Source organism: Enhydra lutris, unplaced genomic scaffold (assembly GCF_002288905.1).
Source record: "Enhydra lutris kenyoni isolate GAN:26980312 unplaced genomic scaffold, ASM228890v2 scaffoldscaffold5, whole genome shotgun sequence".
Lineage (NCBI taxonomy): Eukaryota > Metazoa > Chordata > Mammalia > Carnivora > Mustelidae > Enhydra > Enhydra lutris.
Genome location: NW_019154089.1, coordinates 2,494,406 through 2,512,785, shown reverse-complemented (window position 1 = coordinate 2,512,785; position 18,380 = coordinate 2,494,406). Strand labels below are relative to the sequence as shown.

Sequence of the window (18,380 nt, the reverse complement as noted above, 5' to 3'; positions counted from 1 at the left end):
AATCTAGCTGCTTTTTTGGCAATACTTCAGAGTAGGCTGAGAAAAATCTCCCACTTTTCTCTACCCTAATAATTTGCATGTCATTTCCTCCTCACCAACAGAGTGAGACAAGTAATTTTTTTAAATTCGAGAACCAGGGCTCCTGGGTGGCTCAGTTGGTTGAGCAACTGCCTTCTGCTCAGGTCATGATCCCGGACTTCCAGGATCGAGTCCCGCATCGGGCTCCCAGCTCCTTGGGGAGTCTGCTTCTCCCCTCTCATGCTCTCTCTCACTCATTCTCCCTCAAATAAATAAATAAAATCTTTAAAAATAAATAAATAAATAAATAAATTCGAGAACCAAAGATTGTTGGCTGAAGTCAATCTTGACCCCACAAATTCTCCCCTAAGCACTGTGAACAAACAGATTTGATTTCTCCTTGGAGTCTCTAGTATTTCTCAGGTCTATAACTCTCCAACTTTGTTTGCTAGCTGAGGCATCAGAGCCTGGCATGACCAGGATTTAAAGAATAACACTAATATTAATACTAATAAAACAACCAACTCATTTAATGCAATAGAGTTTTCAAAGACTTGTGCCAGACATCACATCATTTGATTCTCACAAGATCGTGGTAAGATAGGAAGAGATTATTATTTCTATGTCATAAAAAAGAAACCTGAGACTCAAGGGTAACACGGTTAATGAAAGGCAGGGTTTAAAACTTCACCTCTGATCTTTGAGTCAGGATAATTTTTTAAAAACCCAAAGGCTACTCAGGAAAGCAAAGGAGATAAAGTGTGAAAAGTGAATTTACCCAGACAAAACGCTTAGGTTTGCAGAATCAGCAAAGAGTTTGTTCACGGGAGTTCTAGGGAGATCTGGACAGGTGGTAAAGGAAGTGTCTCTCTCCAGGAGCAGGTTTAATATCTTCCTCCCACTGGATCTAAAACTGGGTCTGGAGCTGGGGCATTCCTCCTCTCCTGCTGATGAAATGAATTCTGCAGACATGGCCTCTGAAACCTGACTAAGGGGAAAAAAATAAATAAATAAATAAGTAAAGCCTAGCTAAGGGGCGAACCTCATCTACATAGGTACCCCACAGACTGTCCAGTGTTCACATCCTCCTCCACTCTTCCCAGCAGCGGCCCAGCGGCTCTTATTGGATCCCAATCCCAACCGATAAATCACACACAGGTCCGCCTGAAGGTGAAATCACACGTGCTCCAAGAGGCTTGACCTTTTCCTCCGGGCCTGGACTTAACTAGAGGCAAACGTAGGACTTTTTTTTTTTTTTCCCTTCAAGTCAGGTCGGCAACCTAAACTGGGACTCGAACTCATCACCCCAAAATCAACAGTCCCACGTTCCATTGACTGAGCCAGCCAGGCCCTCCAAACCCAAGACTTTAAAAAAGGAATGAAAAGAGGGCTTTTATTTGTTCGGGGGCTACACAGCTCATGGCTCATGGCAAGGAAGGAATTCAGGTCTCTTAATTCGCGACAATGACTATTAGGTCCCGTGAAGTTCTGTTTGTGAGACCCCGACCGGACCTGAGGGGACGCTAGGGTCTCTGATTCTGGTGGAGAAGTCTCCGCGCTTACCTCAGGAGAAACGGAAGTGGGAAGTCACTCACAAGCGAAGCCTTGAGTAGAATGAAAAGAAATCTGAGGAAAGAAGTCAATTAACCAGACTACAATTCTGCTTCAAGACAGGATAGGCTCGAGTCCAGGTTTGCGTTTCTCTCACGAGAGGGTCAAAGTTACAGCCTCGGTGCAAAAATATCAACAGTCACAGGTCCCGGCTGTTCAAACCTTCCGCCTTCCCCATAAACCTATCCCATTCACCTCAAAACTGCGCCAGCCAATCTGCGCGCGCCCGCCAGACCACCCCCCCACTCCACCCCATGGCCAATCGTTTGGCTCTAAATCACCAGGCGTGAGTTTGCTTTGGAAGGAACACAATATGCCCCGCCCCGCCGTCAGAGAAAGATGCCCATTGGCCCATCAGCGTACGCCGAGCCCCGAGGTAAGCCCCGCCTTGCTGAGTACCTGGCACACCATTGGCTCTCTTTCTGGCCAATCACCACAGCTTTCCCGAGCTCTCCATTCCCTTAGTCCCTCCAACCCCGGGAGATTTAAACTGCCCTTCGTGAGCAATTATCACTCTTTAGGATAATATCTGGGGAGATTTGTTTGGATGCAGGGTGTTTTTAACGTTTCTCTTTCCTTACTTCTTTCTTGTGTGGTTACGTGGGTCTTTTCCTCTTCGTTTTGCTTGACTTCCCTTGGAGATATGGAGCCTTTTCCACTGGGATGGCAGATGTTGAGACGAGACAGGTGTGTGTGCTTAAGCTGAGCAGCACTGGCCGCTTCCGACAGCATTCCTTGTTCCGCGTTCCTTTCATAGCGCGGCGTCTTCTAGATGCTAGGTTGTGTAGGATAAAGGAAATTTCTTTTGAGGGTTGTTTATGGAAATGTGGACACTGATGAGGTGGTGTTAAAAAAGTTCTCCCCCCCCCCAAGTTTATTTGTCTTTGTAATCTCTACACCCAATGTGGGGCTCAAACTCAGGATCCCAAGATCAAGAGCCCCATGGTCTTCTGACTCAGCCAGACAGGTGCTCCAAGAATTTATTCTTGTATTTTTTCAAAAACTAATTCTTTTTTTTTAAATATTTATTTATTTGACAGACAGAGATCACAAGTAGGCAGAGAAGCAGGCAGAGAGAGAGGAAGGGAAGCAGGCTCCCCAGCGAGCAGAGATCCCGTCGCGGGGCTCCATCAGGACCCCAGGACCACGACCTGAGCCGAAGGCAGAGGCTTTAACCGACTGAGCCACCCAGGCGCCCCTCAAGAATTAATTCTTTTTTTTTTTTTTAAGATTTTATTTATTTATTTGACAGAGATCACAAAGTAGGCAGAGAGGCAGCCAGAGAGAGAGAGAGGAGGAAGCAGGCTTCCTGCTGAGCAGAGAGCTCGATATGGGGCTCGATCCCAGGACCCTGAGATCATGACCCGAGTGGAAGGCAGAGGCTTTAACCCACTGAGCCACCCAGGTGCCCCAAGAATTAATTCTTAAAGTTGAAGATTTGAATAATCCTGTGGGAGTACTGGTGGGCATAGATAAAACAAGATTTGCCATGAGTATTAGCTGATGGGTAACTAGGGATCACTACTCTCAACGTTTAACATACATACTCATCATCTGGGGATTTTAAAATGCAGGTTAAAATTCAGTAGGTTTGAGTTGGGCCCAAAATTCTGCACTTGTAACAATCTTGCAGCTGATGCTGATGCGGCGGTCCTGTGACCCTACTTTGAGTAGCAAAACATTATGCTGTGCTCTTCTATTTTTGAAATTTTCCATAACAAAAAAAAAGTTCAAAATACCCTGGAAGCTCTTTAAAATGCAAGCCTCCAAAATGATGATTCAATAAGTTGAGGGTGGGATCTAGGAATTATCAAAGCTCCCAGGGGCTACTCGTGCTGTTGGCTTGCAGACCAGTCTGAGAAACAAATCAGAAATACAAACTTTATCTTTGAGAAACTGTTAAGTCAGATATACAACCTTTATCTAGTGTCCACATCTTGGTGGTGGTACAGTGTAGTCAGCCAGATTTTATCCTAATACTCTTTCATCTGCAGAATCTGCTTCCCCAGAAAGGAAGTGTGTGAAGAGTCTTTGTTCTCTGGGATTGAGATGGTGAGTGTGGGAGTCAGCACAGAGCCCTGCCATGCCAGGTGAGTTTGAAAACCAGACTGGGGGTTAAGAAGTATGTGGGGGATGAGTTGGTTTCTGCTTTGATAACCATAATCACACTTCATGGGGCCACTGTATACTTCCCCCACAGGTGGGAGGTAGAGACAGATGAAACTGTTCTACAGCGGCGGCAAAAACAGATAGATTATGGCAAGTGCACACCTGGTTACCAGTGTTTCCTGCAGCAGGTCCCCAAGTGAGTGCAATTGTGGGTGGTCACAACAACAGTGTCATCCAAGTGGCTTTGGTTCAATGTAGGGTGATAGAAAGATACTAGAATCTGAGTGTTCTCACAAAGTTACATCATTACTACAACTAATTCTCTTGCACTGTAGCCCCAAAAATAAGTTTTCAAGATTTTTTTTTCAAATAGAACAAATCATACTTGGCCAATGAGAATTTTTAAAGTTCTATTTAGTTTGCTATGAAGTTTTTTCTTTCTAACCATTTTTACCTCATACCTCCAGCTGACTTCACTAATTACAACACACTTGCCTAATTACATGTAAGTTTCCATGCATACATGCATACTAAGTGTATAAAAAGGTAGCATGTATTTTAAAGAGATGTCAGAGGGGCACCTGGGTGGCTCAGTGGCTTAAGCCTCTGCCTTCAGCTCAGGTCATGATCTCAGGGTCCTGGGATCGAGTCCCACATCGGGCTCTCTGCTCGGCAGGGAGCCTGCTTCCTCCTCTCTGTCTCTCTGCCTGCCCCTCTGCCTACTTATGATCTCTCTCTGTCAAATAAGTAAATAAATAATCTTAAAAAAATAATAAATAAAGAGATGTCAGATATTGTCTTTATATCTACCTTGACTTCTGAGAGAGTTGAAATATCTAAATTATCTTTCCCAGAAGAATATTAGGAATTTAGGAAGTTAGGTGCTTAATCCCATCTGAAGATTTGTTTTTTCTGATTGAATTGAGGGCATTGGTCCTACCTCGCTCTCAGGAAATCCCCGAGTCTCCAAATTCACTGTGATAAACAATGAGCGGTGCCCCTTTATCTTGACCTGAGTCTGACACATATTTGTCATTGCCAGGGCCAAGCGACAGCCAGGACTTCACCCTCAAACACCAAACAAGAAGAGGAGATACAGCCGTCGCTCCTGGGATGCCCAGATCAGGCAGTGGAGAAGAGCCCTACATTCCTGGGACCCCCCCAAGCCAGCCTCTGCAGGGCAGGGTGTCTGAGGGGTGTGTGCATTATTCTTGGTTTGTTGTTTGAGTGGTGGACTGAGCCCAACCTCTCCTCAATTTGCAGAGGTTTAGCTTTTACAGGCTGAAAAGGGAGAGTCTGAATGAGGTGTATGTTCCTCTGACTCTGCTACCTTCCTAGGCAGGGAATGGAGGAACTCTTAGAGCCAATGGGTTCCACCCCTTTGGATGACCTCCTGAATGACTGGTTCCAGGCCCTGGAACCCTCACCAAATCCAGATGGAGGCCAGAAGGGAGCCCAGGTAGTATCCTCTTCTAAAACCCATTGGAGCAGGTTTAGAAATGGAGTCTGGCCCATGAGGTAACCATTAGATGGTGTTCATGGTAGTATTCGAAGAAAAATGGGGCAGCAGGAAAAAATAGGACATAAATAAAAAATTTGAGAACTAAAGGTGACATAAGGAGATTTAACTGTAGTTGGTAATGGTGGGAAAGTTGGGTTGCATTGAAGGTTATTTTATACTTGATGAAAGGTGTATCTTCCTTGGAAATGAGAACTTGAAAGGTGACATGAAGGGTTTGGGGTGTTTATTTTTCTTTTAAGTGTCTCAATTTATTTCCGTGTTTCAGAATAAGCCAGTACTAACTTTACTTCTTATTCTCAATTATTGAACTTTTTTTTTAAAGATTTTATTTTTTTATTGAACTTAAAAAAAAAGATTTTTTAAATTTATTTGACAGAGAGATAGAGAGCACAAGTAGGCAGAGTGGCAGGCAGAGGGAGAGGGAGAAGAAGGCTCTCCACAGAGCAGGGAGTCCAATGCAGGGCTCAATCCGAGGACCCTGGGATCATGATGACCTGAGCTGAAGGCAGCTGCCAACTGACTGAGCCACCCAGGCATCCCAATCAATGAACTTTGTTAAGTATGGTTAATAATAAAAATGAGTATCACCAAGTGGTGAAAATCAAGGGCTTTAGAGCCTCAAGGAGTGCATTGTAATATTACCTTGGCCCACCACATGGGCAATCACTTAATCTCTCCGACCATTTCATCTGTCAAATAGGGAGATTTGTCTCATTTGATGATTCTAAGCAAAAAATGGGAATACATATTTAAAGTAAGTAGTATAGTGCCTGGCACATAGTGCTCCACAACAGCAATTATTGGAAACCATGTCTTCTATACTTCATGGCCTCTTTTGCCAAGGGATTTGAAATGTGCAAATAAAGAAAATGTGCAGTGCATCTTCCCTCCACCCCCATTTTCTTGATAAATAGCTCACTTTCCCTCTACTCTTCTTTTTCAGTTTGCAGATTCCGTGGCTCCTGCCTACTCCCTTCCCTGGCTCTGTGAGGAAGAAGCCCCACCACTGGTTCTACTTTCTAGCTCATCACAGTTATATATCTGTCCCAGATTTGAGTGGGACACAAAATATTTAGAGAAAACAGATGTCTTTCAAGGGACATGTTGCTAAGTGTAATAGTGAAGATTACTTGCATTACTGCTACTTCCCAATTAAAAAATAATCTTAAACTGCCCTACAAAGAAATCACAACACGAAGGCATTGTTTAAAACTTCTTTTCCCGGGTGCCTGGGTGGCTCAGTGGGTTAAAGCCTCTGCCTTCGGCTCAGGTCATGATCCCAGGGTATTGGGATCGAGCCCCGCGTCAGCAGAGAGCCTGCTTCTCCCTCTCTCTCTGCCTGCCTCTCTGCCTACTTGTGATCTCTGTCTGTCAAATAAATAAATAAAATCTTTAAAAAAAAAACCAAACAAACTTATTTTCCCATTTTTGCCTGCTTTTCTAAACCTTCTTTGATAGCTGAGACTCAAATTTACATAAGAGCCAGTAACCATTTAGCTATTCCCCAACCTATTCCCTACTAACGTCTACGTTCAGTCTTTTCAAAAAAGACTTAAACTTTGGCTGAGGTGGGAGGTGGTGGTAGTGGTGGAAATTTAATAAAGGGTGGCATCCTCCTCCTGAAGAGGAAATACAAAGCTATCAACATCTTTTACACAAGCTGCCTCTTTCCTTCCTCCCTCCCGTTCTGTCTTAAGGAAAGAAGTCCAGCTGTAACCACCATACTCCCCCCCCCCACCCCCGCAAGCAACTGAACCGCCTATGATGTCATAATCACAACCCCATTACTTCATCCTGCTGGGGGGTGGGGGTGCGTAGAGGAAGGAGGAGGAGTGAACAGCCCTGGGCCCACCTCGGCTTTACAAAGTGTTTTGGGTGAGGGTTAATTACTGAACCAGTTGGGAACGGCCCCGCAACCGTTGCAAGTCTGAGGTTTATAAGGCTCGAGGCGATCGGGCAGCTGGAAGAGGGGCTCCTGGGACTCAGAGCAGGCCCTAATCGGCTCTTGGACTACATTTCCCAAAAGCCTTCACGCCGCGGACGGGTCCTCTGTTGGCGGAAGGGGGATTCCTTCCGAGAGGCTGCCGTAGAGGGCGGGACAGGAGAGCAGGTAAGAGGAACTTTGGCTATTTCTGTTACGCGGCCCGAATCGAGTAGGGAGCCGTACTTGGGCCAATGTCGGAACCGAGGGCGAGGGGAATGGCTTTGTTTACCTTCTACCAACACGGTCTCCCCCGCGGGTTTGGAGATGTGCCGCCAACTGGGCCCGTCCACCTTCTGCAATATTTTGGAGGGGGTGACTCGATAGTGAGGAAACCACGTTTATCCCTAAATCAAAGATCTTGGCTCATTCCCGGTAGCACTTTCTAAAAAAGACTTTGAGAGAGAAATGACGCGGGTTCGAGCCTCCGCGGACGGTTCAGGGCGATTCTGCGATCCAGAGCGATCCCCCACTCTCCTTAGGGGCCCGTTGGTTCGTGCCGGCGCCTTTTAAGGGCACCGTGGGGCGAACGGAGCGCTCAGAGCTGCTCTGGCCGCGGCCCTGGGAGCTGGAGGAGCCGCGGTAGGTGGCGAGGGCAGGTGGCGCTGGGGCCTCGGGGCGGGCACCTCGACCGTCCCTCCCTCCTTCTCTCCTTCCCTTCCCCCAGCCCGGTCGCGCGCGTTGCATGGCCTCTCTGGACGCCTCCGCGGGGAGAGCACGGGACCTGGTGGGGGAGGGGTTGGCGGAGTGCTAAGTCCCAGACCCTCTACAGCCTCTGCGTCCTGAGTTCGCTTCCCGCGGCCAGATGATGGAAGCTGATTGGGAAGAGGCGAAAGACAGCCCCCCTGAGCGAGCCCTGGTGCCCCCCCTAGGGGCTAGCGGACGCCCCATGCCCCACCCCGCAGGGACAGGCAGGGCAACCGAGGGAGAGGTTGAAGACTGGAGGGGGGGACCTACCCCTTTTGCTTCTTCATCCGGGTGGGGGGAGGGGTGCTCCCCACTTGTCACCCCTATCCCCGCCAGAGCCATATGGAGGAAGAGCAGTCAGTTCCCCACTTACCTGTTCATGCACCTCCCTGCCTCCCTCATGTTTTCCTTTAGTGTCCCCCAGAGGTGTGGGTCTGGGACCTGGGGGGAAGGTCCCCAGGGGATTTGTGACTCTCCTCCCCCTTGGTCTGACTTGATCCTAGGTTCTCCAGGTTTCAGCACAGCCTCAGCATCCCTAAAACCCGAATGTCAGGGGCTCCTACTATCCAATAGGAGATGGGGTGGGGGTCCAGTCTTTATTTTAGGGGGCTGATGGTGGAGGGAAAGCCTGGATTGAGAGTTGGGCCTGGTGGGGTGGTGGGGAGGGCCTAGCGGCCTGCTACTCTTTGAAGGGCTGAGCCCTGTGCCAGTTGTTAAGCTGAGAAGTTTTAACTTGTTTAGTGAACGTTCAGGGCTGCCTCTGCCCCTCAGATATACAAAATGGAAGGGAAGGAAGGCGGCAAGAGAGGGTTTCTTACACTTTTTGCTATGCCTGCCTGAGAAAGAGGAGGCCCCTCGCGGAGCTGGTTTGCCTTCTTTTGTGTCCTGGTTTGATTCCTTATGGCTTCCGTTCTGTTCCCCCTCTCAGCCTGGCCTGTTTTAGGAAACTCAGGCTGAGAGTATCAGTTGCGTGGTGGTAGTTGCATTGTTCCAATTACCGCCGTGTGTGGCCACATCCCAACAATTAAAATGCAGAAAAACACAAAATCACTCTCTTCACTTGATCCCAGAGAGGGCTGGGAGTTCGCTGTTTGGCCAAATGCCTCATGAAAAGCTTGAAAGAGTTTGCTTCACTCCCTGCTCTTCATGGCTGGTCAGCCTGAGGCCTGGGATCTCTGGGGTAAAAGCTTGCAATTAGGCTCCCTGTCTAGTTGATCTTTTGGGGGCAGAGTTAAGAAACGAAGAGGGAAGTGATATAAGCTTTAGCTTTTCCTACAAGAACATAGGGGAAGCCACTGAAGGGAGCTCTCAGGAAGCTGGAACTTTGTTCAGGGTGGTAATAATAATTATGCATGAAAATGATAGTTAACTGTAATGATGATTGACTTCTCCCACAGCTTCCAAAAAACTACAGATACATCTACATGTAGTTCTTTGCTCTTCCTTACCTACCTTTCTCTGAGGTGGGAATGTGGTAGAGATGATTCCCTCTTTTTGCAAAGTAGAAAGTGATCTGCCTCCAAGGTCATAGGAGAGCCGTTTTGGGCTTCCCTAGGTGTTCAGGTAAGGGAGGTTGGCATCCAGCCAAATAGATAAACCCAATTGCCTTCTTCATCTTAATGATACTATCACTTGTGGCATTCTTAGGCTGTGTAGAGCAACAAACAGGAGGGTTTGAGAAATAGCAGTCTATGTGGACTCCTGATTTGTATAGGCTGGATGGTATGCTTTTTCCATTTTGATATTTTGTGTTATAGTGTACCTGTGACAGATTAATAAGACAGATTTTTTTTTTCTGCCCATTTTACACATAGGTTAACTAAGGCCAAGAAAAGTAAAATTATCTCCCAGAACTGTCGTAACAAATTGGAGCAAGACTTAGATTTCTTGAATGTTTGTTGTTTCTACTAGAAAATGCTGCATACACTCTCTGATGAGCTGTCTGCCTGCTGGTCATTTCTGGGAATAGGCAGAACCATATGGAAACACTAGGTTATCCTCCCCTCCTCCATTGAGCAAGGTCCCTCAGGCGATTGTGTGGGCTTGAAGCCTGTTCTCTGATGGAATTAGTTTGCTTATACTGAAATTGACCATGAGAAGGAGTCTTGATTAATTGAATGCATGGTCTTTGAGTAAGATCAAGCTAAAAACTTAGTTGAATGAAGTCATACAGTTGTTATTTTTAACATGTATAGAGTAATGTAATTGGAAGAATCCTGGTACCATTTCTATCTTCTTACCATTTTGTAAGAGAATACATACAGTATGTGTTGGAAAACAACAATAAATCAAACATTCAAGCTAGGGGAGAACATAAAACCTTTTTCACTTTGGTCTGAATCAAAAAGTCATTCCTACAACCAGTGCCCCTCCCTGTTCCCTGTTACTATTTCTGTAGTTTAGGAAAAGGGTACTTCTCTGTTTCTGATTAGAAGATAAAATATTGGGGTAGTGAGGATGGAAGTAACCATTTGGGCTTCCCTTTTTCAAGTGAGCTGTTTTTAAGTGGTGTTGGTACACTAGGTAGACAAAGCATAGCATGAACCAGGTTAAGATTGGCAAATAGGTTTCAACTTGCTTGCTAACTCCAGTTCATTTTACTGGTTAACTGGAGTGCCAGGTTCAGGGTGTTTCTGAGGCTGTATTGAGGCTTAGCAGGAAAGAGCTATGATCAAATTAATGATGTCTGCCAGAGGCCTGGCATAGGGATGCTGTGGTATGTGTGCCATGCATTTTCCACCTTTGGGCCAGGTACATCTCTAATATCACTTGGGGCTGGTCCCTCTGTAATTGGCAGACTCAGCAGGCATGACTGGAGAGGGAAGTCCCAATGGTGCTAGAATGGTGCTGCAGTGGCAGAAGACGGCTCACGAGTGAGGTCTGGAAGAACGACAGGGAAGACATCCATCATTTGCTCCAAAGTGTGCAAGTCAAATCCTGGGGAGAATCATGATAACCCTGATCACTGAGCAGCTACAGAAGCAGACTCTGGATGAGCTGAAATGCACACGCTTCAGTATCAGTCTGGTAAAACACCAGTCTTCCTGCTTCTCTACAACCCCCTCCCCCTTTTTTCTGAGGCTGTTTGTTGCTACTACTTTACCCATGTCCTGTGCCGGATGAGTCATGGTACTTATACTGGAAGAGCCTACTAAAGACTCAAAACCCAGCCCAAAAGGAAGGGGGCAGGTATTCTTCCATTGATAGAGAAGGGACACCAAAACTTGGGTGGAGAAGGGTTTGAGATATTGGAAGATACAGATTATTTTACTTACTAACTTTGGGAAGACAAGAAGAAGAGAACATTTAGGAGTCCCTCACATCCCTATAGCCCATGAATTCCAGGGGTGAGCTCAAGAGGCCTTCCTGGAAATCTGTGTCCTAAACCTGAATCACAATGGATATTCTCTCTCTCTTAGCCTCTGCCTGATCATGCAGACATCTCCAACTGTGGGAACCCTTTCCAGCTTGTGTCTGGTAAGGCATTGTGTGTGTGTCTGTGTGTATGCCTATGCTTCCATTCACACCTTTCTTGCACTGGTTTCCAGTGACCCCGGCTAGCTAACCTACCTCCACAACTTTCTGGCCAGGGTTGCCTGCTGAGATTGATGCTCATTTCCATTTTACTGCGCCAGCATGGAAGTTATTTGTTTAGTTGGCTCTTAATTAAGCCTTGATGGGACTTTTATAATCTGGTTTTATTTATTTGGTTGTTCGTTTATTTTATTTTTTTTGCCCCCCCCCGTCTGTTTTTTTTTTTTTTAAATAGGTAGTATGTTCATTTAGTTCAAAAATTTTTAAATAATAAAAGTTTATTAAGTTATAGTGAGAAAAAGTCTGCTTTCTCCATCCATCTCCCACCATCTCCCTAAAAGCAGCTCTTCTTATTACTCTGTCTATCCATCTAGAGTTTGTTTATAGAAACAGAAGCAAATATAAATGTATTTTTTTATTCCTGCAAAGGGTTGCATATTATATTATTTGCTCTTTTTTGTAAACTTTAATATAGCCAGAAGATCTTTCCATATCAGTGTGTTAATTTGAGTGTTTCTTTGTGGGTGGCCAGAAACAAAGGAACATGAATAGTCTTAGGGTTTCCCAAGCACAGGTTCCATGTCAAAGACCTTTCCTACACTGTTTGCACTCTCTGGAAATTAAAATGATTTTTTACCTGCTGGATTACCTCTTACTCCTTGGCAGCCCTAACTCCTGTCTTGGTGCTGGTGACACATGGGAAAGGGAAAAACTAAGGAAGAGGACCATGGGCCTGCTTTTTACAACTTGGGGCTGGTGGGTAGGGGAGCAGAGTAGGGTTAGGTGGAGTGAGGGATGAGCAGGGCAGACATGCATTTGCTTCTCTTTAATTGGTCTACCTTTGAGAGGGAGTGGCAGGCAGTATATGAGACTGTTGTCAATTTCAGGTAGTTCCTCATAATGGAGGCAGTATCGTATAGTGATTAAGAGACCTAGCCTTAGCATCAGACAGACCTGGGTTTGAATCCTCCTTTGGTCATTTCATTCCTACATGACTTTGGACAAGTTATTGGACTTCTATCATCAAATAGGGATAATAATACCTACCTCATGAGGTTTTGGAGAAACCTCCCATAAAGTGCTCATTACATGGTATGGCAAATAGCCCTTAAAAATATGTTAGCTCTCTTTAATACTATTTTTATTGTGAATGCTTTACAGAAGGTGCTTCCTGGAGGGGCCTGCCCCACTGTTCCTGTGCCGAGTTCCAGGACAGCCTCAACCTCAGCTACCACCCCTCAGGCTTGAGCCTGCACCTCAGACCACCCAGCCCGGGAAGTTCCCCACAGGAGCAGCCCCTCTCCCAAGTCCTAAGCCCTGAGCCCCCAGACCCAGAGAAGCTTCCTGTGCCCCCTGCCCCTCCATCCAAGAGGCACTGCCGCTCACTCTCAGTGCCGGTGGACCTGTCTCGCTGGCAGCCGGTGTGGCGGCCCGCCCCCTCCAAGCTGTGGACTCCCATCAAGCACCGGGGCAGTGGTGGAGGGGGTGGGCCGCAGGTGCCTCACCAGAGCCCCCCAAAGCGGGTCTCCAGCCTCAGGTTCCTCCAAGCTCCCAGTGCCTCTTCTCAATGTGCCCCGGCCCACAGACCCTACAGTCCCCCTTTCTTCAGCCTGGCCCTGGCCCAAGATTCCTCTCGACCCTGTGCCACCTCCCCACAAAGTGGCTCCTGGGAGAGTGATGCTGAGTCCCTGTCACCTTGCCCGCCCCAGCGCCGCTTCTCTTTGTCACCCAGCCTGGGCCCGCAGGCAAGCCGCTTCTTGCCCTCTGCCCGGAGCTCCCCTGCATCCTCCCCAGAGCTGCCCTGGCGACCTCGAGGCCTCCGCAACCTTCCCCGAAGCCGCTCACAACCCTGTGATCTGGATGCCCGCAAAGCAGGAGTCAAGCGGCGCCACGAGGAAGACCCCCGGCGGCTGCGGCCTTCTTTGGACTTTGACAAGATGAATCAGGTGGGACCAGTAGGACTAGGGAAGCTTGGTTGGAAGGAGGGAGACTATTCCATTTTCCCTGAGAGCTGTCCTCTAGTTCCATGCACTCCTGGAAGGTTCCTTTCTTTTTTATTTTAAAAAATTTTTTCTTTAGTTTTTAAGTAGGCTCCACACTCAGCATAGAGCCCAACATGGGGCTTGAACCTGAGATCAAGACCTGAGGTGAGATCGAGAGTCGGACGCTTAACCGACTGACTAAGCCACCCAGGCACCCCTGGCAGGTTCTTTTCTGTTTGAGCTGTTGCTAGGGTGATTTACCATCCTGGTTGCCCAGGACTGTACCCATTTTAGCACTCAAAGTTCATGTCCTGTGCCACTCCATGTCAAGAAAAACTGAGGTGAGACCCATGTTAAATCTTCTAACAGGAATTCCCAGTTGTTCTGTTAAAGGCATTTTCCCCTCCATTCTGTGGATGCAGAAGCCATAAAAGTCCCATCAGCAGTGCCCTGCCCCTTCTTGATCTCAGTGCTCATTTTGCCACTTGTCCTTCATTGCTTCCCTTGGGTCTGTGATGGCCTAAGCAAAATGGGTTGCTGCCATTATTCACATTCAGCAGATGTATTTTGACTTACTGGTGTGGTACAGCTGTTGTATGCATGTGCCCACTTTTTTCATATCCTTCCTTTTAGTCCACCAGGTCACAAACCTCTTTGAGAATCTACATGCTTATTCATAGAGTCATTCCTCCAGCGAGTCAGCACATTTCACTGAATACCTGCTATGTACCAGGCTGTGACTAGGCACTTGCAATATTATGAAACATACAGATACTATTCCTGCCCACAGGAAGCTTATAAATGAGCTCCTAATCTTGAATCTGATAGAAACTATGGGCTCATTTCTCAAAGAATTTGGAGAAATTATAAATAATAAATTCATAAAATTTATATATTTTTATATATAAAATATGTATTGTATAATTTATATATAAATTATAATTTATATAATTTTATAAAATATAAATAATAAATTTATAAATTATAATATGTAGTTCACATATTTCACCCTTAGGCCAAAAACTCCTTTTTTTTTCTCTCTCTTAAAGATCTTATTTATTTGACAGAGCACAAACAGGAGAGCGGTAGACAGGGACGGGGAGAAGCAGGCAGAGGGAGAGGAAGAAGCAGAGAAAGGAGCCCAGTGCGGGGCTTGATTCCAGGAATCTGGGATCATGACCTGAGCCAGAGGCAGACATTTAACCAACTGAGCCACCCAGGTGCCCCAAGCCTAGGACTACTGCCTGCAAGAGTAACCAAGAGGGACACTTGGAAATAGCTTGGACCCAGGGTTTTGTGGAAATTGGTATCTTTTTTTTGCAATCTTAACTTTGTTGTTTGTTTGACAGAAACCATACTCAGGAGGTCTCTGTCTCCAAGAAGCAGCCCGGGAAGGCAGCAGCATCTCTCCACCGTGGTTCATGGCCTGTAGCCCCCCACCCCTCTCTGCTTCCTGCAGCCCCATTGGGGGTTCCTCCCAGGTGCTGAGTGAAAGCGAAGAGGAGGAGGAGGAGGGGGCCGTGCGGTGGGGGCGGCAGGCACTGAGCAAGCGGACACTGTGCCAGCAGGACTTTGGGGACCTGGACTTGAATCTAATTGAGGAGAACTAAAACTGAGAGGCTACTTCCTGGGGCCACACAGACTGACTCTCTATGGCTACTAACAAGTGTCGAGGCCCCAAGGCCAGGGGCCCAGCCTGGGAATGGGGGTGAGTGGAGGGCTCCGACTCAGGGCAGCCGGAAATCTTCTCGCTCCAGGAAGCTCGACCATGCCAAGAGACTGGCCGGGACAAGATAAACGGAGCTGGTGGCGGGAGGGACAGCCCCAGAGCAGACCCTTCCCATGGCGGCCCTGAGTGTGAGTATCCCTGCCACTGAGAAAGCAATGGGCAGGGAAGGAAGGGGTCTGCTGACCCCAGCTCGGGGAATTTCACTAGCCCCTTTGCTTCAAAGGGCACTTGTGTCTTAGAATTTGGCCAGGGTGGGGGGTTCATTCAGCCTCCTTGGAGAAAATGTGTGAGAGTGTGTGTGTGCGTGGGAGTGTACTTGGGGAAAGGTGTGTTTGTGTAGCCTTAGGGAAGGAAGGCAGTTGCTCCTTAACGGCAGATACCCCCAGGATCTTGAATTTTCACAGGATAGCAGGCTTATTCAAGAAGTCAAAAGGAGGGCACCAAGTTTTTCTTTTTTCTGAGTAGCTCTGGAACCAGGCTTATAATCCATAAGCACCACTGGCTCTGCAGAGGATTCTTTTTGGGGTATGGCAGGGTCTTTTAAGTGCTGTGACCCCAGCTAATGGTCTTCTTCTTAGGCCCATTCCCTCCCCTAGGTAGATCTAATATTAAGACTGGAGAGGGCTCTTTACATTGATTCTGAGCTGGCCTTTTTTTCTCATCAGATTGCCTAGGCTGTATACAACCTGCCTTTGTGTCTAAGTAGATGTAAGTGCATGTGGGCAACTGAGGCAGAGTTGGGGGGGGGGGGTCCATCTTCTTCTTTCCCTGTCTACTGATGGGACTTTTTCCCCCCCTCACTCTCTGAGCTTTGAGGGTTGAGAACATGGAGGGAAGGCTCTGTATTGGTCCCCGTCATCTGAGGCCCAAGGGCCCATCTGCAGCAGAGGTGGCATTCAGTGCCCACTAACCATGGGTAAGCCCATCCCAGTATTGCCCTTTGAAAGCAGACTGTAGAGAAATTTGTTAGAAGATCCAGGCCTAACCTCTTTTCTGACCTGCTTGAGAAAGCGGAAGGGGATGTCAGCATTTACCAGTTTGCTTGTCTTCCATTCCTGCCAGGAAATGTTTATTTGCCTCTAATTGGACCTGAGAGACCTCAGGGAGGTTGGGGCTCACTGAGGGGTTGGCTGAGGATGTGTAAAGCAAAAGCTATGAGAAGCAGCTGGGAGTTTGTTGTTGTTGGATTGAATTTCCCCCCTTTTCTTTTTTTTGTTTCTCACCCATAACTTGAGCCAGGGCAGCAGGTCCCAGTGGTTGCGGTAATGGGTGTAATGGCTGCCGGACTCTTGGTAGGCCTGGCACCAGTGGAGGTATATACTGAAACTGCCGCCAAATAACTTGAGAGGCTTTATCCAGCTCTGGTTGACCCTGCGCAACTGAATTGGACCTGTCCTTCCAGTTTATTGGAGGAAGGGGATTCTCTTCAATTTCCAGGGTGTCTTAGGATCCAATTCCTCATGTTAGGGAAGAAGACCAAAGCCCATATGTTTTCTTCCTCATGGAATTGAGCCTGTCATTTTCTTGGTTTCCCACATATTGGATAGGAGTGTCACTGAGGCTGCAGTTTCCTCACCTCCGCTCCTGAGGAGGTGGCCATTTCTTCTTGAGCCTCTGGCTCTAGAGGTTCTACCCTTTCAGGGCTATTCCCTTTCTCCTGCTAGTTACCAGGTATTACCAGTGAGCTACCAGGTCTGTGGGGGGCCAGAAAGAGGCTCTCTGGAGAATCCAGGGAAACTGGGAGCCTAGGAGTTGCCCATCCTTGGTTTCATCCCTCCCTTGGCTCCTCTCCTTTTTTAGGCCATAATTTCCCTGGTGCCAGCTTCTTTTTCTCCTGGGGCATCCTTATCCCTGGGCTCTCTGCTGCATATTGGCTGTGCTAGCTTCCAGTAGGCCACTGGCAAGGCCAGTGGGATCTCTGCAAGCCCTAAGCTGAAGAAATGAGGGCAGTTTCTGCCTCTACTCTGGCTTCCCCAAAGCCCTAGGGGTGCAGTCCTTAGAGGAGAGGGTCTACAGATACCATATTTGAATTCTATTACTTTAAGATCTGGAAAGTTAAACTAGTTGAAACTGTCATCTTGCTTCCCAGTCTAAGCACCCATGACCCTGGTACAAACCTTTTCAAGAAATGGTTCATTTTGCTTTACACAGTAGATCTGTTCCAACAGTTCTGTGTAAGCCAGATGCTATTTTGCGATGCATTTGGACTGCTGACCATTTTAAAAGCAGCCTGTGTGATTGCTTCTTTTGTAAAGCAAGCAACCTCCCTCTACTTTAGCTGTTTTGACTATTCGATTTTCATATATTGGGCTTACCCAGAGTGGAGCACACCTTTACAGGGCTGTGGTTGACGCTGGGTAGACATCTGCATCTGTGTTGTGTGTGTGGTGTGGCTGACCAGTAGGTGAGTATTCCTGCGTGTGTGAGTGAAGCCACTCCCAGGCTGGTGCTCTCCTCCTGTGCCCGGTGACTGCCCAGTGGCAGCTCCAGCTGCCCTTCACTCCCACCTGCTGCCAAAGTCCCTGTGCTAATGGGATTACAAATACAAAAAGTGGAAAAAAAATTTTCGTAAACTTTGTTTTATATTAAAAAAATCCATTAAGTCTGTGTGTGTTAAACATGAGGTCCTGCCTCTGTGGCTGTGTTTGAAAAAATAAAGTTTTATTAGAATAATTCATTTTCCCAAGCAATCTTGTGTACTGCAGTGTCTTCTTCCCTTCTCCACAAAAAAAGGCAAGGAGGAAGCAGGGAGAAAGCTACCTAACTCTAACAGCCCCCTCCTCTAGTGCATGTCTGGGCCTTCACCCTTGGAGAGCAGTATCTGATCCTTAGGCCCTTCAAGGCATGGCAGTAATATCCTGGGGTCCAGGCTTGTGTTAGGCCTTGGTTATTTCTGGCAGTCTGATTTGGTCTTTGTTTCCCTGGTACCTATCTCTTCCCTACGGTCACTCTTCCAACAAGTTGAAGTCAAGTATTTATACATTCTAGTTCCCTGAGAAATGTTTGATGGTCCAGTCAGGAACTTGTCTAGATTGGTTTGTAGGCTTTAGGAAGTGGGGAGAGAAAGCAGACTGAGAGACTTGACCAGGAATCTTTTTCTAGGAGTTTTCACATCTTATACCCCAGAGAGATGGAGATTTCATCATCAGAATTCAGATTCTAAAGACCTAGGCAATTTCTCCATTCTAAAAATTATCCTAACAGCAG

At 47.1% G+C, this 18,380-nt stretch overlaps 3 protein-coding genes across 4 annotated transcripts in view; 2 read left to right on the top strand and 1 right to left on the bottom strand.

Annotated features, from left to right (window-relative positions):
- Nucleotides 1-1,650, bottom strand: part of LOC111140977 — a 56,576-nt gene extending 54,926 nt beyond the window's left edge. The window contains exons 1-2 of the mRNA XM_022493263.1: nucleotides 1,582-1,650; nucleotides 797-1,006 (exon numbers count right to left, since the gene is read on the bottom strand). Coding sequence (XP_022348971.1) covers nucleotides 797-990 — 194 coding nt within the window. The 5' untranslated portion in view covers nucleotides 991-1,006; nucleotides 1,582-1,650. The remainder of the gene's footprint in view (nucleotides 1-796; nucleotides 1,007-1,581) is intronic.
- A 649-nt stretch (nucleotides 1,651-2,299) lies between these two features.
- Nucleotides 2,300-6,336, top strand: LOC111140978 (oocyte-specific histone RNA stem-loop-binding protein 2-like). Its single transcript, XM_022493264.1, is given in 8 exon segments — nucleotides 2,300-2,316; nucleotides 3,624-3,719; nucleotides 3,830-3,934; nucleotides 4,781-4,895; nucleotides 4,897-4,925; nucleotides 5,077-5,197; nucleotides 6,204-6,260; nucleotides 6,262-6,336. Coding segments are annotated over 8 exon segments (615 nt in total).
- A 4,388-nt stretch (nucleotides 6,337-10,724) lies between these two features.
- LOC111141268 (family with sequence similarity 53 member C) lies at nucleotides 10,725-17,846 on the top strand. 2 transcript variants are annotated; one of them, XM_022493717.1, is made up of 4 exons: nucleotides 10,725-10,955; nucleotides 11,348-11,405; nucleotides 12,624-13,408; nucleotides 14,794-17,846. In XM_022493717.1, the coding sequence occupies exons 1-4, from the start codon at nucleotides 10,878-10,880 to the stop codon at nucleotides 15,052-15,054; spliced, it is 1,182 nt and encodes a 393-aa protein (XP_022349425.1). In that variant the 5' UTR covers nucleotides 10,725-10,877; the 3' UTR covers nucleotides 15,055-17,846. The 2 variants fall into 2 exon arrangements, with proteins under 2 accessions (XP_022349425.1, XP_022349426.1); XM_022493718.1 differs by having other exon boundaries at nucleotides 10,757-10,955; nucleotides 13,257-13,408.
- Nucleotides 17,847-18,380: the final 534 nt, after the last annotated feature.

What these genes read in the sequence shown, in the direction of transcription:
- LOC111141268 (XM_022493717.1), top strand. Translation starts at nt 10,878, where the DNA reads ATGATAACCCTGATCACTGAGCAGCTACAGAAGCAGACTCTGGATGAG. An exon ending in CCCTTTCCAGCTTGTGTCTG is followed by an intron (nt 11,406 to 12,623) that starts GTAAGGCATTGT and finishes AATGCTTTACAG; the next exon opens with AAGGTGCTTCCTGGAGGGGC. An exon ending in ACTTTGACAAGATGAATCAG is followed by an intron (nt 13,409 to 14,793) that starts GTGGGACCAGTA and finishes TTTGTTTGACAG; the next exon opens with AAACCATACTCAGGAGGTCT.